Source organism: Rattus norvegicus, chromosome 13 (genome assembly GCF_036323735.1).
Source record: "Rattus norvegicus strain BN/NHsdMcwi chromosome 13, GRCr8, whole genome shotgun sequence".
NCBI lineage: Eukaryota > Metazoa > Chordata > Mammalia > Rodentia > Muridae > Rattus > Rattus norvegicus.
In genome coordinates this window covers 49,121,240-49,148,447 of record NC_086031.1, presented here as the reverse complement: position 1 = coordinate 49,148,447, position 27,208 = coordinate 49,121,240, and the positions used below count along the sequence as shown (strand labels likewise).

General features: G+C 51.3%; 2 protein-coding genes and 1 long non-coding RNA gene across 5 annotated transcripts; 1 reads left to right on the top strand and 2 right to left on the bottom strand.

Annotated features, from left to right (window-relative positions):
* Nucleotides 1-1,814: 1,814 nt before the first annotated feature.
* On the bottom strand, nucleotides 1,815-10,816 carry Arl8a (ADP-ribosylation factor like GTPase 8A). Its single transcript, NM_001109071.1, has 7 exons — nucleotides 10,536-10,816; nucleotides 5,272-5,352; nucleotides 4,924-4,997; nucleotides 3,759-3,852; nucleotides 3,572-3,639; nucleotides 3,259-3,329; nucleotides 1,815-2,852 (listed from the first exon to the last, which is right to left on the bottom strand). The coding sequence occupies exons 1-7, from the start codon at nucleotides 10,656-10,658 to the stop codon at nucleotides 2,803-2,805; spliced, it is 561 nt and encodes a 186-aa protein (NP_001102541.1). The 5' UTR covers nucleotides 10,659-10,816; the 3' UTR covers nucleotides 1,815-2,802.
* Nucleotides 10,817-12,351: 1,535 nt separating this feature from the next.
* Nucleotides 12,352-25,769, bottom strand: Ptpn7 (protein tyrosine phosphatase, non-receptor type 7). Of its 3 annotated transcripts, none has more exons than XM_006249821.5 (10): nucleotides 25,559-25,769; nucleotides 23,694-23,867; nucleotides 22,993-23,176; nucleotides 22,681-22,765; nucleotides 21,249-21,325; nucleotides 19,918-20,055; nucleotides 19,507-19,617; nucleotides 18,001-18,155; nucleotides 15,392-15,505; nucleotides 12,352-14,291 (listed from the first exon to the last, which is right to left on the bottom strand). In XM_006249821.5, the coding sequence occupies exons 2-10, from the start codon at nucleotides 23,813-23,815 to the stop codon at nucleotides 14,198-14,200; spliced, it is 1,080 nt and encodes a 359-aa protein (XP_006249883.1). In that variant the 5' UTR covers nucleotides 23,816-23,867; nucleotides 25,559-25,769; the 3' UTR covers nucleotides 12,352-14,197. The 3 variants fall into 3 exon arrangements, with proteins under 3 accessions (XP_006249883.1, XP_006249882.1, NP_663716.1); XM_006249820.5 differs by lacking the exon at nucleotides 25,559-25,769 and adding an exon at nucleotides 24,287-24,420; NM_145683.1 differs by lacking the exon at nucleotides 25,559-25,769 and adding an exon at nucleotides 24,837-24,890 and having other exon boundaries at nucleotides 13,352-14,291.
* On the top strand, nucleotides 14,006-15,776 carry LOC120096252 (uncharacterized). Its single transcript, XR_005492460.2, has 2 exons — nucleotides 14,006-14,145; nucleotides 15,305-15,776. It is a non-coding gene; the product is annotated as an uncharacterized LOC120096252 (long non-coding RNA).
* Nucleotides 25,770-27,208: the final 1,439 nt, after the last annotated feature.

Here is a 27,208-nt window from a genome sequence, read left to right as displayed (position 1 = left end):
ACCGCAAGGCTCAATGCCTTTCGGGATTCAAATCTCTAGTAATATGGAGTAGACTTGCCTGACCAAAAATACTTATTTTTTGGTCATTTTTAAGTACGTGCATGTGTATGGAGTATGTGCACATGGACACAGTACCTGCAGAGGTCCAAAGTCACCTGACACGTGTCCTAGGAACCAAACCTATGTCCTCTGTGAGCACAGTACATGCTCTTAAATCTGAGCCACCTCTCCGGCCCCTTGGCCAGGTATTAACTCATCTACTTTTGCCCTCAGAGGAGCCAAGCATGACGGTTTATATACGTACTCTCCATAGTTTATTCCCTACTCAAGAACAGGGTGTCTAGGCCCTGCTGCATATCCGTATGACCTCGCTGTGCAGGGCAATGTTTTGGCAGTGATAACCGGCTCATCTCTCATCAAATCGCACCCGGAGAACACAGGACCCGAGAGGCAGCTTAGTGCTGAAACATCCCAGGGGTTGAGAAAATGGTCCTCTCCCAGATACAGGCATAGGAGCCCATCATCCGCAGTGAAACAGGCAAGGCAAGAGACAGGGCCTGGCTGGGCCTATCATCCTTCTAAAGGAAGGGTCACATCTTACACTCGTAAGGGGTGGGAAAGCTCCTGAGACTCAGTCAGCTGGTGGCAAGCTCCATCTAGTTTTTCCTCGAACCCTTCCCCCCTCAACCCCCCTCTTCTTCAACCCCCCCCCCCCGCCATGTGGTCAATGGAAGCTAGGGCCTGGTCTACAGTACATAGATCAGCAATCTACCTTGAGCTAAATCCCTGGACCCTTTCTTCAAATCCCCCTAGGAGATCCTCTTCAAGGCTGGATATATTCATGGCTGGATAGTGGCCTCACCCAAATCCTCACAGACCAAGGACAAATGAGGTTGTTTCTCCTGGCAGATGCAGGGTGAAGAGATTGGGTGTTCTACTCGGGACATTCCAGTCTGTTTCCAGGGGAGTGGGGGAGGGAGTGTCCAAGAGATTGGGTACCAGTATAAAACTAGACATGGTTGGATTCACATTGAATCAAGGAGGACCCACGGGAACTGAGGCTGAGAACTCCAGCTAGACAGGCAGGGTAGGAATTCTAGCCACCAAGTAACGGTTGGGCCCTTTCCAAGAGACCAACAGGATGGACAGAAAGGAAAACAAAGGAGACTGCAGGCCCAGTATACCTCTGAGGACATTTGGTTTCTTCCTGGTGGGGACTGGAAGAGAGGGGAGGATGCAGAGCCCTGGTTCTGGCTTCACTTTTGCTCTATGGGAGCAAGCAGGTGTGGACTGGAGGGCAGCCACGGGCTTAAGTGCTTACGAAGAAGAGGGATTCAGGGGCTGGAGAGATGGCTCAGCGGTTTAGAGCACTGACTGCTCCTCCAGAGGTCCTGAGTTCAATTCTCAGCAACCACATGGTGGCTCACAACCATCTGTAATGGGATCTGATGCCCTCTTCTGGTGTGTCTGAAGATAGCAACAGTGTATTCATATACATGAAATAAAGAAGAGGGATTCAGTTCGAATGCCCAGATCTGGGCAGCTCTTCTAACAGACCTGCTTAGTGCCACTTGGCAGCTATCAGTGTACATGACAATGAAGAGAACGAGAAGCAGGCAACAAGCAGGGCCCGGACACACGTGTGGGAGGCTGTTTTGTGACAGGCCGCTGTGTTTCCCCGTGAGTGTGAGTACGTGTTCCCGGTGGGTGTGGCACCCCTCGGCCATCCCCGAGTATGTGTGCAGGGGCTCGTGTCCCTGCCTGTCTGCTGGTCAGTGACATCTGTGGGAAACAACTGGCACCACACACACCCCCCAACACAAAATTGTAATTTATTCTTGTCATTATTAGGAGGTCAAAAAAAATGTACAGTTACGAGGATCGTTTTTTCCCAAACAGAGGTTAAATATGAGCTGAAAGTGTAAAAAGGAAGAGGAATGTCACTTTACAAATTATTAAATTAAACCAACCAACCAACGAAACCAAAGAACCAACCCCGCCATGCTGAGTTCTCTCCTTGTACAACTCTGTGAAATGAGAACAGAAAATGAGATAGACCGTGGAGGTGGGGACCCTGGGTAGAGGCAGGACCTGGGGCCAGGGACAGTGAGGGTGGGGACTGCTGGGATGTCATGGACCCTGGTCCTCCCACTTAGACCTGGTTGTACCTGGTGGCCCTATCAAGGCTGGGGAAAAGGAGGCTCCTGCTGGCCTGCGTATTCAGCCTCTCCACTGGGAGACAGAGACACTTTACAGGACATGGGGACAACCACCGGTGGCCAGGCTGGTGCCCGCCCCGAGAGCCAGCCTCCACTCTTTTGCGTCTGAATTTGCCCCCACATGGACCCTGCATCTCTTTCTGTCTTTCCAATTTGCCCCTCCCAGGTCCCACTTGGCCCCTGCAGCATCAAATGGTTGATCTTAGTCTTCGCTTAAATTAAAAAATTAAAATATATATACATATATATACTGTACACACAGGACAATAACAGAGTGTTGAAAAGGGAGGAGGGTGGGGCAGAGAGTGAGGATAGGGGTTGCGGGGCCAGGGCTGTTGACGGGGAGGGGAGTGGGTCGGGTAACTGAAGGGACAGAGAGAGGTTAGGGGACCAGACTTGGGGAGAGGGCAATTATTTTACAATAAAAACAGGAGTTGAAACCTCAGCAGAACAGGGCTCTAGGAGCCCCAGAGGGCCCTCCCCACACTGGGTGAGGAGGAGTGGGCTTAGGGGGAGAAAAACAGGGCGGGGAGCTCGGCTTCAGGTTAGGTGACTGTGGTCCCTGGTTAGGAGAGCCACAGTCTCAGCTTCTCCGTGACTTTGAGTGTTGAATAAGCCACTGTAGGGTGATGTCTGCGGGGATACAAGGGAGAAAATTGTAAGGCCTCCCTGTGTGAGAAGGCCTGGAAGGTATAAACAGTTAAGTCACCTAATTGCAGCCAGGACCAAGCCTAGAGCTGTGACCCCCCGCCCCCGCCCCCTAACAGCTACAAGCTAGTGATGGAAAAGACACAAAATTGCAGCAAAGAGGGGCCTGGAATAGCCAGTCTAAACCAATCTCAGGAGTGGAAAAGGGAGCAGGTGACTCCCTCTGAGGGGCAGGGCTGGGGTAATGCTCAGAACTGGGGCCTCCTAGCTGCCTGCTGCACCCAAGGACAAAGTGGCAGGATAGGACTCCCCAGGTACCACATCAGAAGTATCCCTTCCTTCTGCACAGCCACTCCTGGGAGAGTGCCAGCAACTTCCCAAAGCCACCCACCTATGTTGTCCTTCTCCTTGCAGGAGATGGAGTAGCAGCAGATCTCTCGGTCCTGGATAGCGGACAGATTCCTGCAGAAAGACCAGAGAGGAGTCTGCGGAGGCTGGAGCAGCTAAGGGGTACCGGCCAGGGGAGGGCGGGGTGTTTTGCTTAGTAGAAGGGCTACAAGAGGAGGGCGAGGCTCCTGGAAAAGATGTGTTCTGCTGCCACCACGTGGTGAGTACTGAGAATAGCAACAAGCCCAGCCCAGAAGTGTTCGGCAGCTGGGGGACTTGGGGAGCTGAAGCACACAAAGAAAGGCTACTCAGCTCACATTTTCTCGATTAGCTCCTTCTCATCTAGCGCTCCGGCGAGGTCTCGCTTGTTACCGAGGACTAAGACCTACACAGGAAGGAAGCGGAGGAAGGTTAGGGCAGGGGTCCTTCACTGCGTGGCGCTTTCTCTCGCCCCCGGTGACTCCTGACCAGCTTCCTCTCCCACCCGCTCCATCTCCAGCTGACCGGGATGCCTTGCAGCTGTGGCTTGTCTAGCAGGTTGTGGAGCTCATTCTTGGAGGCCTCGATCTTCTCCTGGTCCGCAGCATCCACCATATACCTGGGGAAGGCAGGCAGGGACAGCATGTGGACACCATGGGTTGAGGCAGGCAGGAAGAGGAGCTGCTGAGGGGAAGAAGGCCTCCAGTTCCAGCCTGGTCGCCTCTGGAGCGACCACCCTGGTCTGACTCGGAGAACACTTTCCCAAACATAGGCTCGAAGCACTGCAGGCTTCTGTCCTCTGTGGAACTGGGGCCTGGACCGTTAGCTGTGAGTCTGGCCCAAAGTGACCCATTTACATTTTCATGGAAAGCCTAGATAGGGCCCAAGGGACAGGGTACAAAGATATTTTCTTTCTTTCTTTCTTTTTTTTTTTTTTTTTTTTTTTTTTTTTTTTTTTTTTTTTTTTTGAGGCAGGGTTTCTCTGTGCAGCCCTGGCTGTCTTAGAACTCACTATGTAGCTCAGGTTGGCCTCCAACTCAAGAGATCCTCCTACCTCTGCTGTCTGAGTGCTAGGATTAAAGGAATGCTCCACCTACCACCACCTGGCTACAAAGCTTGTTTAAAACTCAGGTTTAAGCTGGTCAGGACGCAGAGACAGGTGGATCTTTGTGAATTCAAGGCCAGCCTGGTCTACAGAGTGAGTTCCAAGACAGCTAAGACTCCCCAGAAAAACCCTGTCTCAAAAAACAAAACAAAATATACAAAAACCAAAACCAAAACAAAACCCAACCCAAAAATAAAAATAAAAATTAGGTTTAAAGTGGGCATGGTATGCATGCACTTAATCCTAGCACTTGAGAGGGGGAAGTCTGTGAGGCCAGCCTGGTCTATATAGTGAGATCCAAGCCAGGCAGGTCTACATAGTTAGATCCTGTCTCCAAAAACAAAAGAACAAGCATTGTTTACTCTATTAGGAAAACCAAACTGGGCATATTTTTTTTAAAAATCTGTGCACACACATGCACACACACACACACACACACACACACACACACACACACACACACACACACGTGTATTCTTAAATAAACAGCATGCCATGTTAGTCACCAGGCATTAACCAAAGACCATGAGTGTGGCGCATCAGGTCTGATGTCTTGCAGGCAGGAGGGTGGGAAACCCTACTTACACGATGGCGCTCACTCCTCTGCAGTAGCGCTCCCACATGCTTCGGAAACGGGGCTGTCCCCCAATGTCCCAGAGCTGAGTGAGAAGATGGGGAGAAGGTAGCCTCAGGAGCAGGCAGATGACTAAAAGCCACTGGATTCCAAGCTTCCCTTCCCAACCCTAAAGGTCACACCACCTCCCTCTCCTGGTTTTCCTCTCTTCCCTATCCCTCTACTGTTCAAGTCTTCAGCTTCCTTTTCCCAGTTCTCCAGCAAAAGGATGCCACTCTCCCCTCCCCTGGCTGGCACTTCCCACGTGCCTCCTTTGCTCTCCCAAACAAATGTGGTCCTCAGCAGGCCCCTGCTCTCACCTTGATGGTGACATTCCCTTTGGTGATTTTGCGCATGTTGAAGCCCACGGTGGGGATCATGTCCTCATTGAACTGTCCTGACTAGAGAGAAGATCCAGAATTGGAAAAGATGCAAACATCAGCAGGACCCAGATGTGCGCTCCCTGGTGGGTCCAGAACAAGAGGCCACAGGTGACCTTACATTTTCTCAGGGGAAGTGTCTCTTAAGTATCTTCCGCTTTCAGGGAGGATGGGTGTCATCAACTTACGTGCTATCCATATCTAGAGCTCTAGGGGAAGAGACCCACAGTCCTTAGGCAATCTCAGGGTCTCTCAGTCTAGACAGGGAGAAAGCTATTCCCAAGGTCTAACCCATGACTCTTGTTAAAAGAAGCCCCTTTCTTTAGTCCCCAGTTGAGTTAAGAGAAACATTACTTCTCAGGAAAAGAGGCTCATCACAAGAGAAACGGCAAGGAAAGCAAGTATTATCAAACTGGCAGGAGATTGTTGAGGAGAAGCTGGGCGTGGTGGCACTCCTTTAATCCCAGCACTGGAAAGGCAGAGGCAGGTGGATTTCTGTGAGTTTGAGGCCAGCCTGGTCTACATAGGGAGATCTAGGACAGCCTGGGCTACATTAATAGACCAGGTCCGGATATGTGGGTTGGGATTAAATTCACCACCCACAAAAGGCAACACACATTATTCTTCTGTTGTACTCTACCGTGGATAATCCACCGTCTCTATTATTTACCTATGTCTGCGTCTCCCTGTAGGGTTGAGCTTCCCGGGGAGAGGAGCCAGGTCTACAGTAACAGCATTAATGTTTGCTGAATGGGTTGATAGTAATTCCAGCTCCCGTAATTCCTTTCCATTTCTGGTATTTTTCTCTTCCCCCCAATTCATTCTGTCGGGAATCTCTGGATCTAAAGTAGACACAGGCTTCAAATAAGGCCAGCCCTAACTCCTCCCAGGCCATCCTCACATCACAGGTGGGAACAGGAGAGACAAGTTGAGACCGATGCCACCTGCATGCTGAGGGTGACAGTCGTGTGCTTTTTACCACATCTTTTTGTCTCCCACCAGGTAGTAAACTAATTTGCTTGAGTCCCATACAGAGGCCAAGGGCTCTCACCCCCAGCCAAAGAGCAGGAGATGACCAGTTCTCGTCAGTGCTCCAGATGTACCAGATGACCTACCACTCTCTGCATCTGAAGGAATCCCCCAGTGCTCAATGACAAGTTATTCCTCATCCGAGAACCGCAGCTGGATTCTGGAGGTCCTCTGAGCCCCCTGGATATATAATCATCCACAGGGGTTGGTCCAGGGTCTGCCTGGAACCCCAGCATTCAGGTAGAGGGGGAAGAATTAAGAGTTCAAGGTCAGTCTCAGCTAAATATTAAGTTTGAGGTCAGCCTGGGTTATATGAACTTCTGTCTCAAAAGCCAGAAAAAAAAATGCCAGCACATATCCTACCATATACTTTATATTTACTTTGTGTGTGTGTGTGTGTGTGTGTGTGTGTGTGTGTGTGTGTGTGTGTGTGTGTGTGTGTATGCGCTCACAGATGCATACATGCCACGGCATGCCTATGGAGGTCAGAGGACAACTCTGGGAGTTTGTTCTCTTCTACAATCTTTGAAATTGTGGAATTGAATTCAGGCTGCGTTTCTGACTACCTTAGAGATAACTAAGCCACAGCACCCTGAAAGCGCCCGATCTTGTCTGATCTCAGAAGCTAAGCAAGGTGGGGGCTGTTTGATACTTGGATGAAAGACAACTCCTGTACTCAAGCGATACTCCTTCAGGACCCGAGACCCTGGGACTGCAGAGCTCCTGGAATTGTAACCACGGCTCCCAGAGTGCTTGGGAGTGGCTCTAATGCTGCGTGCAATTGTCCCTGTGCTCTGGTAACTGGAAGACCCATAGGCTTCCGAACAGAGGAGAGTATAGGCTGGAAGACAGTGACCCTGGTGAAGAGCGATGCTCACAGACTCTTGGACAGCCAGGCCCTCCAACAGTCAGTTTCTGCTCAGATGGGAATTGGAGCAATCAGGCTATGATTTGATTTCCCTGCTAATGAGTCGAGTCCTTCCTAAAGGACGGAGGCAACTTTACGTCATGTGACCCAACCTTTGTGTCAGACTCGAACCAACTCTAGATCATTTTCTTCCCTTCTTTTCCCTTCCTTCCTTCCTTCCTTCCTTCCTTCCTTCCTCCCTTCCTTCCTTCCTGAGATAGGGGCTTATGTATCCCAAGTTGCCTTCACACTGGCTTGTAGTCAGGGATGACCCTGAACTTTGTATCCTCCTGTCTTCATCTCCCTGGTGCAAAGATTATAGGTGTATGCCTCTGTGTCTGGTTTTATGTGGTGCTGGGGACTGAACTCAAGGCTTTGTGCATGTTAGGCAAACCATCTGTCAACTAAGGTATATCCCTAGTTCCTCCTCCTCTCCCCCCCCTCCATCATCATTGTCATCATCATCTGAAGTAATCAAGAGGCCTTCAACTCCCAATCTTCCTGCCTCAGACCCTAAGTGGCTAGACTAAAGGTGTGCATAACTCTGCTAGGCTTCCACTCCCTCTCATGTTAGGTCGAATTGTCAGAAAGTTCTTTATGACTCTAAAATGCATCTTCCTATAACCTGTCCCTTGGTTCTTTAGTCTTTTGGGATACCCAAGACCAGTTCATCTATAGTGATAGCCTTTATTTTAAGACATTTGAAATGACCTCCTTGATGGGCATGACCACTCATGCCTACAGTCCAGCAACTAGGGAGACTAGAGGATTGACAGGTCAAGACCAGACCCTGTCTCATAAGAAAAAAAAAAACAAACCAAAAAACAAAAAACAAAACAAAACAAAACAAAACTGCCTTCTGCTTCTCTTGGGCAAAAACATCTCTCCCACGTTTCTAGTAAAACAGCTAAGCTTTCGGAGCTTAGCAGAGTTTCGGTTTCTCAGACATACTGCAATGGCTAACTACATTCCTTCTACTCCCCGTTAACCTGCTAAGCATCTGAGCTCACTAAACTCAATTCCTATTCACAGCCACATCTCACCGGGGTGGGGGGGCGGGGACACAAGGGTTTTTCTCTGTTTGTTCAAACAGAAGCCAAGTCAAGAGCAAAGGCTGTGGTGGGCACCGGCACAGAGCCCAGGGGTCCCAAATCTTTTTGTGACTGTATGGGGAGCCGCAGACCGTCTGTGGGGGCTCTGAGAAGCCTGGAGTTACCCAACTGCTAGACTTCCCTGCAGCCCCCTAGGTGGTGGTTTTACCTGTTAGGGTCTCTATAGAGAAAGGAAATTCAGATTGTTCTTTCAGTGTTAAATTTAGTACCAAAAGGGAGTATGGGGCACCAGGGAGAGGAGGAAATGTTGAGTATCAAACAAAACTGGTTTGTCTTTTTGTTGTTGTTGTTTTTAATTTTTGAAACAAAGTCTCTCTCTACGGCTCAAGCTGTTCTCAAACTTGGCATCCTCCTGCCTCTGCATTCAGAGTGCTGGGCTAACAGGCATGTTCCACCATGCTTGTTTCAGAGAACCTCTTGACTCTTGCAGGAGAATCTGAGAATTTGGCTTCTGTCCCTGACCTGTCAGAGCCTTGCATTCTCTGAGAAGAGCTGGTCTTGTAGAATAGGTCCAGGCCAGGAAGGGATGCACCTAAGTTTCTGTGCATCCCTAGATAGAAGCATGGCTTTACTGACCCTCTATGAGAAAAGCATCCCTGGGGACAGGAGGTGACGTCTATGCAGAGCCCGAGCTGCTAGTTTCTACTTCTGAGACATACCAGAAACATCTCCCAGACCCAAATGCTCCAAACCAAGCCAGCTAGGTCTACAGAGACAGGTGGAAATCCAGGTGTTGACTTCCTGCTCTGACAGCCCAAGAGGCAAGTCAACACCACGTCTAACCCAGGTGTTCCGTCCTAGGGACACAGCATGGCAGACAGGGAGCACATGTGTGTTAGTTCAGAAAAACATTATGTCTGTCCCAAACCTCAGCAGAGGCCCTGTGGAAGGGTCACAAGGTAGAGGAGGGTACAGAGAGGTCAGTGGCAGAGCATATTTAGGGGAGAGAGAGAGAGAGCCCCTACCTGATCATGCAACCATTAAGTCCCAAATCCGTATCCTCTCTGAAGGGACCCCCCGCATGGATATTGAGCCCTGTGGGGCTTCAAGGTTGGGCAACAATACAATACAACCAAGTGGTGGTACCCAAGCTGAGGCCCACACATCTTTGCCGACCTGCACATCAGCATTTTTGTTTTTTAACCCTATACCTGGCTAATTCACAGTCCTTGGAAAACCCATCTTTGAGAATGGGGCTAGGTTCTGAGGAAAAACTCTGTCCCCGTCCCAAGTCTTACTGGGTCCCATAAGCCCAGTCTTGCCTAGCTTGGAAATACAGGCTGCAGCCATTACTGCAGCTCAGCTCACACCCAGGGAGCTCATCTTCCTCTTTTTTTAAAGAGAAAATTTAACTCCTTCTTCACCACTCCTCTGGCACAGACATACAACTGCAATCAAGCCAGCCCCCCCCCCCCCACACACACACAAGTCCTGATTCTCCAAGGCCTTCGGAACTGCTTGCTCTCTCCCCTGTCCCCAGGTGGATGGCGCCCCTCCAGCTCATCCTCTCGGGTCCACAGTACCCACTCCTGCAACTTCTGAGCCAACTGGAGTCTCCCAACTCCCTTCATGGTGCCATGCTTTCTGGACCCCAATGCTACCCGCAGGCCGGGGACAAGTTCCGGGGAGGAGTCTGGGCTAGAGCCAGGACCTCAGCTGACTCCTCTGCCTCTAGGGATACCTTCCCCTCGCCCAAAAGGGCTGGGGCTTCCGCGTCAAGCAAGGGGAGGCAGAGCCCTCGGGGTGGGGCTGGGCTGGTAGAGCGCCCTGGCAACACGCTCGGGCTGCGCGTCCCGTGACAATCCACGCGCGGAGCGGGAAGGTCCGGGCACTTTCGCCCCGTCATGCCCCTTTTGCGCCTGCCTCAGGGGCCTGTCAGCCTGCGGCGGGTTCCCTGTGCCTGGAGACCTCTCAGTGCCGCCAGCTCCGGATTGCAAGCTCGGTTCCCCTCGTCCTTGCTACCCCGCCCCCAGCCCTGCCATCCCAGCCCAGGCCGGAGAACGGGTGGCACGCCAGCCGGTCCCCCAAGAACCGTACTAGGCCCTAAGCTCCCGGAGCCGGCTCCTCCCTGCCCGGAACTCAGCGGTGCCGGGCCACGCCAGGCGGCGACTCCAGCTGCCTAGGGCGCGGCGCGGGCGACACATCTGCCCTCATACCGCGATCACGTTGACGAAGGTGGTCTTGCCGGAGTACTGCAGCCCCACCAGCGTGAGCTCCATTTCCTCCTTCCAGAACAGGGCCTTGAACCAGTCCAGCAGTTTGTTGAACAAAGCGATCATGGTCGCTGCCGCCGGCCGCGCCCGGTGCCGGGTCCCCGCCGCCCTCGCTGCCCTCGCGCTGCGGCCCGGAGCGGCCCCTCCCCGGTGCGGCCGGGTCCCGCGGCTCGGTGCGGGCGGAGGCTAGAGCGCGGCGGCCGACGACGCGCTGCCCGCGGATCCGCTCGCCGATGGGTGTGGCCACGGCGCCTCCACCTCCCCCGCCGCCGCCGCCGCCCTCCCGCGGGCCGGGCCGCGTCCTGCTCGCACCCGAGCGCGCTCCAGTCTCGCGCGCGGCCTGGGCCAGCGCCCGCGGGCGGGGCGGCGGGGACCCGCGGCGGCCGGGAGGAGCGTGAGGGCGCGCTTGCGGAGAAAGCTGTAATTTTATTTTTCTTGCTGCCCTCGTTTGCCCCGCCCTGACTGCACCGCTCTCTGTCTTGAAGGATGGTCGGTGTCCCGATTAAGCTAGGGTATTTGCAGGCTGAAGAACCGTGGCATGAAGATCTCTTAAGGTTTTGCTCCCTGAACCCTCGCGTCTGAGCATCCCTGGGTACCGAATGCATCCCCCCCCCCCCGAAAAGCTATGGAGAGTAACAGCCGGATTTAGAGCCCTTAATACTCCATCTTGTTTTGTTAACCACAGTTTGCCAGACTACTTGTTTGGGAAGCCCAAAGTGAGATCGACATTTGAACTTGGTGTTCGTCTTTACCCAGTATTGTCACCATAGAGAAACAGGCAAAATCAGGGCAAGGGATTCCCTCTGAGGAACGTCAGTTAGCAAAGGAAAAATGTATGCTATTTTGATACAAAGTTTTTGATAGTGGGTGGTGGAGAGGCTGCCAAGATGTCCCCATCCTCCCTTGCAGGAGATAACAGCTCAGTCAACTGGCTGTACCTTCCTGGTCGCAGGATCCCTGGGCGGCTAGCTGTGCTCCTACAATGATCTCACCAGCCTCTCTCCTTGGGGGTCGGTTTTCAAGTGTGCTCATCTGGAGGCTGCGATGAACTGTTAACATCAATCGTACGAATTAAATCTACTCAGGAGTTAGAAGACTCCCAACGTCTGGGTCAGCCTATTGTTCTGACTTATTAACATCTGTCTAACCTCTGCTCTTTATAAATTCTTCTCTTCCTCCGAAGGTACATTGCCATAGTCTGAAATTTGTAAAGTTTAAGTTATACGAAGCAATAGATTTTATTGCTCTATATTTCTGTGTCCTCCCCCCCCCCAGATTCATACATTGAAATCCTCAAAGTGATGATCATATAAGGTGACTAGGGTTATGAGTATGGAGGCCTCCTAAGTAAGATTAATACCCTTATATAGGGAGAGAACAAGAGACATGCTCAGAGCCCATACGTATCCCCATCTTGAGGCCATAAAGAAAAGGCTGTAATCTTTTAGCCAAAAGTGACTCCTAACCAGACCCTGAATCTACTGGCACCGTGACTGGTGGCATCCTCACCTTTCAAGCCATGAGCAACAAATTTCTGTTATTTATGAGTTACTTGCTGTGTGGGGCTTTGTTACAACGCCCTGAACACGGTGGTGCCTCTGTGTCTCGATTCCTACATTGACTACGGTTTTGTCACACATCCTTTAGAAATCTGGAAAAGAGTGTATCTCAGAGGTAAAGGCCTGTTCCTGCTCTAGAGAGCCTTACTCTATTCCTAGAGAGAGCCCTAGAGGCCTAAACTGATGGAAAGAAGAATTAGTTGGGTATCCAAGAGGTTATTTATTTATTTAGCTTTTCCAGAGCCTGTGCCCTCTAGAACGGGGTTGGGGTGACTGTAGAGGGAGGGTGCCCATAGGGCTGTGCAGTTTCCTCCCTCACTCCCTTCCAGACAGGCTCTGAGCTCATGGTAGCATTGGATACTTTAGAAGCCTACCTTGGGCAGTGCTGAGCTTTTAGGGGACTTAGAAAACTGCAAGCCATCACCCCAAGACTAAAGAAGCAGACACTCAGAATGTTAGCCTCAGTGGGAGCATCACATTCATTTTGTGTGTTTAGTATTCGAGCTAGGGTGCCATATCGCCAAGGCCGGTCCAGAACTCCTGATTCTCCAGTCTTCACTGTCCAAGTGTGGATCACGGGCTTTCGACACTGCGCATTCTTCAGAGAGATGCCAGGAAGCAAGAGGGCAGTCACTCCTCCAACTCCTTGGGGTTTTCACAGAGGACTGTACCATGCAGCAATCTAGGGGCTGAAGACCAAACAGGAGGAATAGCATTCCACCTGCCTCCCCACAGGCAGTCCAAACTGGAGCAAGGAAGACTCAGGGTTGGCCTGGCTTTCTCGGGTATGTAGTTCATCCCTGAGATAGATCGTGGGCTCCCTGAAAACTGTGTTGAAGAGATGAGGATGAGGGTTGAAGTGGTGACAGCCCAGTCTGTTCCTGGGACCCGGTAAGCAATCTAGGGCTCTGCAAAGAAATACAAGCCGGGGAGGGAGAGATGGCAGGTAGGTTTTCTTGAACCAGACACAGCTCTTTGTCTCTCCTCTGCTCTTTCTTTGATACTTCATGGGTACCCAGAGGATGCTCTGAAGTCAGTCACAGAAGCAAAGCAGAGAGGCTGGGTTTTCCCCGGAGAGTGGTTGGGAGCAGATGACAGCAGGAAGGAAGCCATGGAGGCAGAGGCAGCCCCCCCCCCCCCCCATCTCCTCCAGAGAGTTCAAATTGCTTTTTTTTTTTTTTTTTTTTTTTAAGAGAAGATCTTGCTATGTAGTCCTGTCTGGCCTGGTACTCAAAATATAGATCTAGCTGGCCTCAAATTTGCAGCAATCCTCCTGCTTCTACTCCTGAGTGCTGGAGGATGAGTACGTAGGTCATCACACCTGGGCTCTTCCAGGGATTCCTAACTGCTGGACCTGGTTACCTCTGCGTCTCCTTTTACCACAGGTGTGGAGGGGGGCCAACCAAGGCCTTTATTCTCTTCTGAGCGGGTCATCCAGCACCCCCCGGTGTATGGGGAGGAGCAGTCTATGTAGAATAGAGAGGATTTGACCAAGGTCAGACTGGGATTTTCCCTGCGCTTGCATCTGGCCTGTGTGTGGGCAAGGCCTTACCGGAAGAGGATCTTACGATCAGCATCTCTGCAGCCCCAACGGCAGGGCTACCTGGAATGGCTTTCAGGAACATTCTGTCTGCTTCTACAATGGCAGCAAAGGACTGACTCTGTGTCACCGACAAGGAAAGGAGCCCACAGGAAGCACAAAGACAAGCCAGTGCCTCAGCCGCTTTCTCAATCCATTTCAAGGACCAGCTCCTATCTGTAAGTTCAGAGCCACTTAGGGAAGCTCCCCTGGAGTCCACCGGGGGCCACTGAAGAAGGCAGAGTCATGGTCTGTGGCGAAGACCTACGGCCTGGCCCCTGTTGCTTGCTGGGGCAGTTTCCTGAGACTGTAAAACATTCTTGCTTCCAAGGCTCCCTTTCCTGTGCTTATGCAGAAGCCATGCCAGAGCGCACAGCCCACTTCCCCAGACCCACTGTCCCTGACCTGAGAGAAGGTTGGTCCCTGGGCTGGTGGAGGGTCAGGGGTCAGGGGTCAGGGGTCAGGGGTCAGGGGTCGGTCTCCGGGGGCAGCTGGGCTGCATACAGGGCCAAAGTGTGGTGTAGGAACTGGTACTGCTCCGCCGTCTGGATCATGCCTCCTCTGTAAGCAGAGATACAGGGTGCAGAAGAGTCAAGAACACCGCCCTGTGCTACGGTGCGGTAGCCCCTCCCACTGTTCCTACTTCCGGTTACTGCCCTCTGCCAGGACAGCCTCAGGGGCGGCGGGGGGGGGGGGGGGGGATGGGGAAATCCAGCAGGTACTGCCCCCTCTTGACTCTTGGTAGTCTCTTATCCAGCCAGCTCTTGAGCAAAAGCAGACCCATGCTCCACTTTTCCATTTGTCAATAATCTTAAAATTAAAAAGTTAGCCCCATGTGTGTAGAGCAGGTCCCATTTCTAAAACACTCAAGAAGCGAACCCATTTCTTCTTCCAGTCGGGGAAATAGACATTACCTCTCTACATTGCCACAAATAGTAGTGCACGCCTTTAATCTTAGCACTCAGGAAGTAGAGTCAGGCAGACCTCGAGTTCGAGGTCAGGCTAGGCTACACCATGAGCTCCGGGATAGCCAGGAATATATAGGCTCTGACTCAAAAAATAGTGTGTGTGTGTGTGTGTGTGTGTGTGTGTGTGTGTGTGTAGGGGGGCTACAGAATTAAGGTAGCAGCTAGTAGCATACACCCTAGAGTCTGGACTAGCTTCTCCGCCTTCAAGCCCAGTGAATACCACAGTTGCTCATAGCTACTTTGTATCTAGAACAAGTTGTATCTTAAAAAAAAAAATCAACATGTTCTCCCTCTGTAGCCAAATTGTCCTTGAGCTAAACAAGTAGCAGGGCACTCGGTGGCTTTGACCTCACATTCCCCTGCCTCAGCCTCCTGAGTGCTGGGATTACAGACATGTAGCACCATACTTTCCTTGACTTAACTTGTTCCCTAGCTTTCTCCTGAGTAGAGAATTGGGGGCCAGGAGAGGTTGAGGGAAAATTTAGGGGGTGACATATTTAATTCCAGGCCCACAAGCCAACATTTCAGACCATCCTTCATGTGGGCTTTGTTATTGACAAAATAGAAAGTTCTTTTTAATAAAACAAGTTTCTTGCTTTCTTCTAGGAGGACCTGCAGGTGATGTACACAGTACCCCGGAACCACCAATGCCTTGCCCGTGAATGTGACCGCACCTGCTTCCCACGGACCCACCTGTCTAGGCGAAGTTGGCACACAATGCCCAGAATGTCCACCTCCCCTCGGGCCTTCAGCTGCTGGCAGCCGATTCGGGTGGCGATGAAGCAGCCTGTCCGACCGATCCCTGCGCTGGAAGTAACCAGAGAGAGGATAGGGAGGTCACAGGAGAGCAGGGAATGGGAGAGGCAGGTGAACATGGCAGGCTGGGGCTAGGCTTCCAGTGATGAAAGAAGAAACAGTATTAAAGTGCTCTATTTGTGAGGTGGAACTCTCACATCTCCAATTCTAGTATCCCTGGCACCCCTGAGGCAGAAAATAGCTTGTCCAGGAGAAGTTTGTAAGCCCTTGTTAGTCTCACACTCCGCCTAGCCCAGCTCACCATTAAATTAAGTAAAATGGGTTTTTTGTTTTGTTTTGTTATTTTTGAGATTTCACTATGTAATTCTGACTGTCTTGGAACTCACTATGTAGATCAAGTTGGCCTTGAACTCAGAGATCCACCTGCCTCTGCCTCCCAAGTGCTGGGATTAAAGGCATGAAGCACTATGACTGGCCCTAAAGACTTTACAAATTAAATTTTAAAAAAAGGTTTTAGATAGGTGCTCTTGGGCACAGCTAGCCTGGAACTTGCTAGTCCAGTCTGGCCTTGAACTCTGATCCTTTGACCTCCCATGCCCAGATTTTACTTTCTTTCTTTCTTTCTTTCTTTCTTTCTTTCTTTCTTTCTTTCTTCTTTCTTTCTCTTTTCTTTTATATATATACATATATAAATATATATATAATATATATAAATTATATATATAAATATATATATATAAAATATATATATATACATTTTTTTAGATAGTTTCACTCTATAGCTCAGGGAGGCCTGAAACTTACTATATAGCCTAAACTCACTGTAATCCTCCTGTTTCAGCCTCCAGTCCTGGCTGTCCAAGGCAGTAAGAGTTACAAAAGGGTGCCACCATTTCAAGTCTTTGTTTGAGACAGATTCTCTCTATGTACCCCTGCTGGCCCTGGACTTACTGGGTGAACCAGGCTAGCCTCAAACTCACAGAGATCTGCCTGCCTCTGCTTCACACACACACACACACACACACACACACACACACACACACACACACACACATGCCGGTGCGCATGCACGCACTCACGTATGTACATGCATCCCCGTACCTGTATGAAGGTCAGTAGAGACCTCTTCTGAGTCAGTTCTGTGCTTAAACGATGTAGAGCCCAGAGATTGAACTCAGACCGCCAAGCTTGGCTGCCGGTGCTTTTACTCGTGGGGGCATCTTGGTGACCACTGACTTTTCTTTCCTTTTTGATAACAAGGTGTAGCCATGCAGCCCAGACTGACCTTAGACTAGCAATCTTACTGCTTTGGCCGTGAGTGTGCTCAGCTCCAGGGTGCACTGGCACCCACTAGTCCAGTGCACATTATGGTGATCACGTCTGTTTACAGCATCTGTCAGTGTACTGGCGCCCCCCCTGAGCTCTCCTTCTCTGACCACAGCCTCCTTTCAGCTCCACCTCAGCTTCCACATGTGCTCTAGAGCCTCCATCCCGATATAATATCCTCTTCTCTGGATCATCTTTCTCTCTTCCCTCCGGATACTCCTGTCTCTACCTCCCAGGTGCGGGAATACAGAAATATGCCACTGTGCCCAGCCCCAGGCATTACTTTTAAACGGTAAATCTGGGGTATTGGATTCAGTTCCTGTATCAACAAAACCCAAAACAAAATGGCAAATCTAAGTGTCTTAGCCAATCCTACAAGTTCCCCTCATGAAGCCCTTAGCGGCCTTTCAGACTGTTTCCCATCCCTGTCCACACTTAAAAGAACCCCGAACAAGCTTCACACACCAAAGCTCCACCCACCAAAGCTCCACCCACGTATAAACTCCACCCACCTAAAGCTCCACCCCCACACAAGCTCCAGGCTAACCTCTGACCCTCCCGGCAGTGAAGCTTTTTTGTTTGTTTATTTTAAAGTTATTTCCCCGAGCAGATATGGCAAATGTTTTCCTTCCCCCCCCCCATTCCTTGGCTTATTCCCCCTCGGGTATTAGGTAACCTGACTCTGTGGCTTCTGTATGACTCCGTCCCGCTTTCATCACATTGTAGCCTGTTTAATTGTTTAATCTGCTGCCCTTCTGACCAGCCTATTAACTTGCCAGGGAAGAAACTAAACTGTTTTGTTCACAGTTATCTTCTTAGTATTTAACATTGTGCCTGATGATAGTAATAATAGTTTTCAATAAATCCATTATAGTTCATGCCCAGACTGAGAAGCTGAGGCCGGAGGACTACCGTGAGTTTGATGTTAACTTTGGGTACAAAGAGGGAACCTGCCTCAACAAAAGAAAACAAAAAACATACAACATAACACATCCAGCAAAAACCAAAAACAAACCCAAACACTAAAAGACCCCAAGCAAACAGAAACGTTATCTAGTGGTAAATGGGCTCCCCAACAATGGAGGTCACGTGTATCTCATCTTTACCTGATGGAAACTTCCTACAAGCCAGGGCTCTATCTGGTGTGGTGTTAGTTAGATACCAGAGACTTAGAGGGCGGGGAAATACTGGATCTGGGCTGGGACTAGGGAAGGCCGTACCTGCAGTGGACCACTATAGGCCCGGAGTTGGCAGCTGTCTCTGGGGTCTCCACCTCAGCCACCAGGCGCAGCAGGGGCCCGGCTGATTCTGGCGTCTGGTGGTCTGGCCAGGCTGAGAAGAGGATGTGTTTCACTGACCGGCATTCCTGTTGGTGCTGGGGTATGAGAAAACAGGAGAATAAGGCCCGAGAAGCAGGATGAGGGTGTGGGTGCTGGTGATCGATCTATCAATCCGATCGGCACAGAGCAGGCAGGGGTGATTCTCCTGGCTACTTTGCTGTTCGGCTTCACCTAGGCTCAAGTCTTGGCGTGCCTCTATCTATCTATCTCGGGACTGTGGATAAGTGCATTAATCTCCTTTTCTTCCCCAGGAAGTGGGCACAGTGATATCTTTTTGTCTGCCTCCCAGGATGCTTGAGGAACAGCAAACTGATAAAGAAATCATTTGGAAGTATAAGAATGTGCACCTTAACAGATAACCCTTCCTCCTTCCTCATGTCCTCTCTTCCTCCTCTCTAGATAGGAATCTTGCTATGTTGTTCCAGTCAGTTCCCTTCTCCCATCACGTGGGTTCCGGGATCGAACTCAGGTCATCAGACTTGGCAGCAAGAGTCTTTATCCACTGAGCCCTCTCTGTCCCCTCAAAAGCATTTTTAAAGTACATCCCCGTGTACTGGCACATCTCTTTGACCTCTCCTTACCATTCCAGCATTCTCCTGGGTCTCTCTAGTCTCCTGGGGCCTAGATATCTAGCATGGGGAGAACATGCTTCCAATGGTCCCTATTTTGTTAGCTGGTGCATCCCTATTTAATTAGAGGTGTCCCTGAGGGTTGTACCTTTCTCTCTCATTCTCATTCTTGTTCTCTCTCACTCTCATTCTTTTTTTTTTTTTTTTTTTTTTGGTTCTTTTTTTCGGAGCTGGGGACTGAACCCAGGGCCTTGCGCTTCCTAGGTAAGCGCTCTACCACTGAGCTAAATCCCCAGCCCCTCTCACTCTCATTCTTGTTCTCTCTCCCACTCCCCCCCCCTCATCCCCCACCCCCTCTAGTTTCTTTTTAGTTTTTCAGAGACAAGGTTTCTCTGTGTATCCCTAGCTGTCCTGGGACTCACTCTGTAGACCAGGCAGTCCTCAAGCTCAGGGATCCACCTGTCTTCTGCCTCGAAAGTGCTGGGATTAAAGGCGTGTACCACCATGCCCAGTTTTTTTTTCTTTTTTCTTCATTCTCTCTCTCTCTCTCTCTCTCTCTCCCTTTTTCCTTTTTTTCGGATCTGGGGACCGAACCCAGGGTCTTGCACTTGCTAGGCAAACGCTCTACCACTGAGCTAAATCCCCAACCTATTCTCTCTCTCTCTTTAAAACGTAACATCATTTAAATGTGAGATCAAGGTTTAAATTAGTAAACTTGGTGAATTTAGTAAATTTAGGAAAGGTGGAGCCTGCCTTTCAGAGATGCTAGGGTGGCCCAGACCTCCCATTGGTCTGTCCCAGTGTCTGTGGGAGATACCTGAATGGTGAGGTGCCTCACAGTATATTCTGGGTGCTCTTTCATGCCCTGGATGCGGATCTGGAAGGGCCCATAGGCTTCCTCTTCTGTGGGCCAGTAGTGTACACATTTCTAGAAGGGAGGGAGCTGGGAGTCAGAGTGGGAGGGCCCATCAGTGGCGCAGGGCTGGGGCAGCAGAGAGGCCTAGTATCCTGTCCTCATATCTTAGCCCATGACCCAGGTCAGTGACCAGAGCCTAGCTCTCCCAAGCCTCAATTGGATAGTCACCCCGCCCACAGCTTCCATGGGGTATGTTCCTGAAAGGTACAGCATAGGGCCTGTCAGGGCTGCCATTGAGGCCTCTTGTCTGCTGAGTGCGGGTGCTGTGGCAGGGTAGGGTAGAGACCCTTTCCAGATGACCCTACCTCTTACCTCCTTGCCCTCTCGGAGCTGGGTGAGCATGACAATGAGGGATACATCTTCCTGCCACACCATCTCCCAGAAGTCTGCTACAGTGTTGGGCATGGGGCCCTGGGTAGCAATGTAGACCTTCTCCTTTCCATCATAGCCCTGGGGAGCCAAGGCACAGGAGGACAAAGATGCTGTGAGTCCACAGGGGCTGGGGTCAGGCTAAAGCCAGTGAGTGTAAACACTTACATACACTCATCTACAGACACACACATCGGAAGCCGCACGCTGGAGGAGGACTTGGGACCCACGATGAGGGAACACCTGAGTTCAAATTCCTGCCCTTCTGTTTCCTAGCTAAGTGGTCAGAGGCACATTCTTGACCCAGTTTCCCTAAGCAGTAGACGGTACCTAGTAATTATATAACACAGTGTCAATTAAAATCAATAAAATATATTGGCAGTCTCTCACACAGCAGGCACCGTGTGCACGTTTGTTCCCATCTTCTGCTGCTTTCTTCTAGGGCAAGATAGGACGGTCCTCAATATTTGTAAATGAACGTTTCACATTTCACGAATTACTTGCACACATTTGGCACCAGAATCCAGCGTACTCTACCTAATCTGTTCCCCTCCCCCTCCATCCCATCATCCTTTGCTTCCATCATCCTTCTATCATCCATGCATCTCACTGTTTGTCTGGACCCCGCTGGCAAACAGAGGACTGCCTATCTATTATACTTTCTGTCTGACTTTCCTCCTCAGCACCCAGACTACTGTCCTACCACATTTGGCCACAAGGGGGCACTGGTTTTACATCCACCCACCAAACACGGTAAGAAGTTGGGATAGCATGGTCTGCCTTGCTTTGAGGTCGCTATTAACTGGACATCAATCAGTCTCCACAAAGGAGGCAGTATTTGTAGGGGTCGGGTGTGGGGGCAGAGAACGAGTGTGGGAGAGGAGGTAATAGGAGATGGAGAAATTCCCACTTGAGCTGGCTTTGTGCAGCCTGTAGAAGCCATTAGTCTTTAAGAAACCAGTGACTAGGCTCAGTCTTAAGGTCAACTTACTGCCAAGTTTAGAGGGTTGTCAAGAATAGGGTAACAGGGTAGGTTAAGGTGGTTTGGAAATTTTGACATCTTTTCTAGACCGATATCTTGAGGATCGCTCAGTATGTGTCTCTTTTCCCGCTCCCCAAGTCTAGCAGAGAGAGATCTACAGCAGAAAGGGGGGAGTTGGAGCAAGGAAGGAAGTACGGGCCCTGTAGCCCAGTCACAGATGGATCACAGAGGGTCTCGTGTGGTATTTTCGTGTTTAAAGCAGTCCGCCCAGCTGCAGCAGCCAGCCACTCACCCGGATGTAATTGGCATTGATGTAGTCGCTGTCCTCCTGGCTGTGTGCCCGGCCAAGACAGACACGGCTCTGGGGATCTAGGAAGTGAAGATCAATAAAGGTGAAAGGTCAGAAGGCGACCAATGAGTGTAGATTGTAACAGAGTCAGAGGGGGAGCGTGTCCTCACTCTGTAGTCAGTACTTTGTGGACAGCAGATATTCAACCGTATTATTTTACAGACAGGTAACATAATAGCTGTGTGCAATAAAATACACTATGCCATGACAACAGGGAGCCACGATGTTTTTGAGCTGGAAAGTGATGTAATCGAAGTGGAAAGATGGACTAGTGATGTTGGTGTGCAGCAGCATAGAGCTGCAGACACTGACCGGCAGATTATCATGCTTTGGCCTTGAGATCAGCGAGGGTATAAAATAGGACAGAACTGATAGGAAGGGGAAGAGATTCTGCAAAGGAAAAATGTCTTTCTGATTACGAATACAAGCGTTAGATGAATACATTGTCTAAGCTATCGCTCAACCACAAGGGATATTGGCCTGGCTCTCCAAAGGTGTGGGTCCTTCCCCAATCAAACCGGATGGGGGATGAAGAGTCTGGCTCCCCCTCTTTGATGGCTGTAAGAGCTTGCTAGAATTAGGCCAAGGCCAAAGGCTATCAAACTCACATTGACAAGTGCTCACAGAACCTGGTCTATTCCAGCAGGCAGTGAGCCTGGAGTCTCAGCACAGGGTAGGACCCATGTGCTGGGCTGAATTCAGACCACAGTTCTGGAAGCCACTGGACTAGGCTCCAGGTCTCAAGCCTGCCTAGGAAAAGTTGGAGGTGCTAGGCCCGGGTCTGTCTGTGTGAGTTCACACCACACGGGTGTGCAGCCACAGTAAGCTTCTGCAAACGCTATCTTGCAACTGGGCAACAGATGTCTATCTCCGAGGTGCCAGGGTGTGGTATTAGTATTTCTCTGTTGAAAGACAGTGTCTCAAGCATTGTTCTTCCTTGGCTTTGGAGAGGTGGTTTTTAATCAGTGCTTGTTTTGTTTTGTTTTGTCAAGGCTTCCTATAAACCAAGCTGGCCCAGAACTTGCTATGTAGCTGAAACTGGCCTGGAATTCCTGATCCTCTACTCCAACCTCTAAGTGTTAGAGTTATTATAGGCATATACCACTATGCCTGGCTTCAAGGTGTATAACTTTTTTAAAAAGAAGATTTATTATTTTTATTTATATGAACACACTGTAGCTGTCTTCAGACACACCAGAAGAGGGCATCGGATCCCATTACAGATGGTCGTGAGCCACCATGTGGTTGCTGGGAATTGAACTCAGGACCTCTGGAAGAGCAGTCAGTGCTCTTAACCCCTGAGCCATCTCTCCAGCCCCCAAGGTTCTTCACTCCCAGGGACACTGTCCCCCTCATCCTCCCTTGTGCTCCTTACTTGGCAAGATGGTCTTGTATCGGTCTTTGGAGGCATGGCCAGGGATATCCAGGTCTTCAGGGTTGACAAAGTTTGAGGGGATCTTCTGATGGTGGGGGGATAAATGAGTTAATCTCTGGTTCCCCTTTCCAGCCTCCTTTTCTCCCATTCCACCCTCTGCACACAGAGAGGAAGGGCCAAGATGGGGACAACCTTCTCTCCTGAGCCCCGGAATTCTTCCCCAAGGACCCCAAGGAGAAGAGAGGCCCAAGGAACCCAGCATGGTCTGATATGGAAGCGTAAAGTGATATGGAGAGGACCCCAAATTCTTACCAAGAATTCCTCTTCTAGCTGCTTGGGGCTGGGAGGCTGGTGCTGTAGAGTCCAGCGTGTAAGGGGGTGCCCGGCTGTGCGCAGGAAGTGCAGGGTGACTTCACGGGGTGTGTTCACTGAGCAGATGGGCTCGACAGTGCCCAGTGACCGCACATCCAGCATCAGAGCCACACTGGAGCCCCTTCTGCAAGCACAGCCAACCCAGTGAACATCCCGTAGCATTTGCTCTGCTTGCAAGCTCCTCATGGAGTTTGTCTGAGGTGGATTCACTTGGTCTTTCTCTTGACCTAGAGGCCCAGGGCACTCAAGGGTCAGGCCCCTACTACGTTCCCCTTTTCCCTTATCAGATAAGAGTAGAGCGGCCTGCAGCCCTCTTCCTCCTTCCTGCTGTCTCTCTCTCCTACTTGCAAGCCAGCACAGAGGCTCCAACACACGCCCAACTCCACAAAGGCCCCTAGATGTGTCCCAGAGATCACAATGTGAACCTTAGGGAGCAGACCCAGGGATGACGTGAAACTTAGTGCCTCAGACACACAAAGAATGGGCAAGCAACGTTCGAATGAGCATTCCTTAGGTCTGGTTTGGTTTGTTTTTGTTTTTCCAGGCCTTGTGGATTCTGTTGTTAGAACTGGAAAGGAAGGAAGGGAAGGGAAGGGAAGGCAACCCAGGCCTAGGAAGACCCTCTCTGTGAAAGATCTCACCTCTCCTGCAGCCGCACATGCTTCTTGGCTGGAGCTTTGGCGGGTGGAGGCTGAGTCATGTCTGCCCCCAAAGACAAGGTCGGCAGCTGTGCTCTGGAGCGCCCCTCACAGGCCTGGACCATGCTGGGGTAGGTTGCTGGGCCCAAGGGAGGCTCACTCAGCCATGAGGCCTGCCTGAAAGACAAGGTCCCACAGGCCTCACTAGCTAGAAGAAGGCTTCTAAGCGGAGGCCAGCCATCCCCTCAAGCAAGTGGCCTAACTTTTATCCCACAAGTACAGCAGCTCTTTGTTGGGACGCAGGACAGAGGACAATTTGAGGTTAGACTAGGAGGAAGATATAGAGAGAGCACAGGTATGGGGGAAGACAGGGAAGAATCCGGAAGAAGGAAGAGAGAGGATACCCAAGACCACAGGGCTCTAAGCTGGGGTCCACATGAGACCAGCAGCCTGCTAACCACAGAGAAGGAAGGCAGCTCTCTGAGTCTAGCCAGCTATAGACTTCTCTATAACGAGAAACTGAGGCCTCAAGTAGAATTGGAGCCAGTTGGGGATCCAGGCACGATGCACTTCTGGGAGGGTCTTCTAACAGTTACCAGTTCCGCTCCAAGATCAGTTGTGGCTCATGGGGTCTCTGTCCAGGGCAGTAGGCCAGGGGTGCTTCCTCCCTCCTCCTTCCCATCCCCCACTCTCCCGCCTCTGTAACCGTCACAGGAAATGGCCTCACTAAGCCCTAGAGCGCGACAGCGCATGGTGAGGCTACAGCTCGGGGTGCAGGGGAGAGGGACCATAGAGGTGATGAGAGCATCACCTTTGGGGCAGTCCCTGTCTCTCAGAGCTAGGTCGTGGGTGCTATGGTGGTGGGGTTAGAGCTGCTAACCCACAGGGACAGAGGTTTGGGAACAGTGTGGGCCGGTGCAGGTGTGGCTGGGACAGTACTTGCCCACAACAGGAAGGGGCCTTTAGCCTCTCCTCTGCTGGCACTCTGTGTGGCTTCTTTGCCCTCCAGCCACAGGGACACCAGATGTCACTTCTCATGCCCTGGCCAGGCATGGGAGCCCCAAACTCATGCTTCTTCACCCCATCTTTGGAGACCCCCTCCCACCCCAGGGTCCTGGGATGTCTGTACCCACTTAAAGTACTTACTGAAGCAGCTATGTCCCCAGGGCTGCCTCTTGCCAGCTGTCTGTCAGTCCGTCTATCTTTGAGGACTGAGAGGCTTCAGGAAGCCAGCTTCCTCCCTCCGCCCCTCCTGGCTTCCACCCACGCACACCACCCAGCTGCGGGCTGCCCCTCTGCGCCTGCTGCAAGCTGCCACCAGGGGTCGGGTGCATCCTCCCTGTGCCCTCCAAGAGCAAGCTGGTGCTGTCCTGCCATCCTCGTTGGGTGCTGAGGCTCTGGGAATGGACAAGGGATGAGGCCTTCCCCGACCACCTCAGGCCCCTTCCTCCGGATCCTAGTCGTGTGCTCACCCCCACCCTCAGGTCCTCTTTACTGAGAAGATAGCCATGGGGAACCCTCAGTTGTTCTGGTTGTGACCTTGGCTGGAGACTTATTTCCACTTCTCAGCATCTGTCCCTGTAAGCTCTTGTTGCTTCAAAGCCTGGGAATTCATGGCCAAACCCAGGCCCCCAAGGAGAGCAGATGTGTCACAGAGGTGCAGTAGGGGATAAAAAGAAGAGGCCAGGGCTAGGTAGGAAAGGTCCTCTCCTGGCCCCCAGTCCCTCAGCTTGCAGGCATAGGCTAGTTACCAGAGAATAAATAACAGAGGTAAACTGGAGAAGACTCTGGGTTTTGCTTCCATAGGAACCCCCCTGACTACCCCTCTGGGAGTGTCTTAGATCCCTGTAACTCCTCTGAAGACTTACAGATAGTCGAAGGCTGTGGCCCTCACATCAGAGACGTCTCACGTCCTCTTCACCACAGGGCCACTTGGATGCTTGGGGTGTGGGGAGGGAACGGTCTCCAAGTTCAAGACTCCACAGTCCCCCACCCCTGCCTGGCTTTGGTAGGCCCTTCACTGGCCCTCAGCCCAACTGGTTTGTGGTTCATGCTTGCTTGCAAGACTCCTTCACTCTGTAATGTTCCCCAAAAGCTTTCCTGGGCCCCAGCACTTGAATTCCACATCCTCTCTCCTCCTCCCACTTCTCTGATTCAACTGTCAAACGGTGACACTGGAAAAAGAACTGCTGTGCTGTAAGCACAGGGGTGGCACCTGAGAGGAGAGGGGAGGGGCTGCCCTTCTCCTGGCCCATGGGGAGGAGGGGAGGACCAGGGATGAGGCTTTGAAGTCAAGAAGGCTTGGGTCATTCTCGGCTGTAAGTCAAAGGGTAGCTCTCCCGAGCCTCTCATGGCTGGTTGATTCTGGCTCCCTCTTCACTGTAGCCTGTTCTCCTGTGAGGAATAGGTGGGATCTCCTGAGGAGGAAGCTCAGTGGAGCTGGGAAGTGGTTGGCCCTGGTGCCAAGATGAAGGGATAGAAGCAGGAGAACCCATGCACGCTTGTGCCCGGGGACTGGAGACTGGGCTCTGCCTTGACCTCTCCACGGGGGTGTCTGCGCTGGCAGATAGTGGAGGGAGTGGGAACAGGGTGGAAAGAGGGCCACCCACCCTGGGCCAGCTGTTGATTGTGATCAAGAAAAGGAAGTGAGGATACCACAGGGGCGGGGAGAAGGAAGTAGGCAAAGCCCTCCCCCAACAGGTCTGCCCAGTGTCCTCAGTTCACAGTTTTAGCCAGCTGGCTGTGAGCACACCTCTTGACCCTCACGGTGAGGACCCAGTGGGGTCCAAGCAGTTGGAAGATGAGCTCTTGGGGAAAGAGCCAAGAAGCCGGGAGATGGGGAACGAAGTTGGTGGGGCCAGGGTCAATCTAGGCATGAACAAGACCCGAGACTCTCTCCAGGTCTCCGGGTGGCTTCTCACCTTCCTGCCCACTCCTCCCTGTTCTGCAGAACCTTCCCGAATTCCTGGGGTGGGGTAGGGGGGAGAGGGGCGGCATCTCTCACGTTGCTGACTTGTCTCTCCGATTGGGAATTAGGTTCCAGTACCTTCAACTTTAGAGACTGTAAAGTCCTACTTGGAAACCAGAAGGACTTGCCTAACGGGCAAGCTGATGCTTAATGGTCACGTGACTTTTGCCGAGTTACTGACCTTTCCAGAATCTCAGATTCCCCAACAGTTTCCCTCTTCTTCTCAGGAAGACGGGACAAGCCCTGTGAAGCACTTTGTCCACAGCCCCAGGACTTGGAATCACAGACAGAAGTCTGGGACTGAGAGCTAGGGAGCCCCACCTGGTGGTGGAAGCGGAAGCAAGGCTGAGACTGCTATCTAGGCTCTCCCTTCCTCCCCTTCCTTTTTCCAGTCAGCCATCATCATTTTTTTTTTTTTTTTTTTTTTTTTTTTTTTTTTTTTTTTGGGAAGTTCCACTCAAGCAGTGAACAGATTCTAGGAGTTGCTCCCAGCAGCTCGGCACAGACAAAGTTCCTCATTTCTGAAAGGGCAGAGAATGGTGGCTGTGCC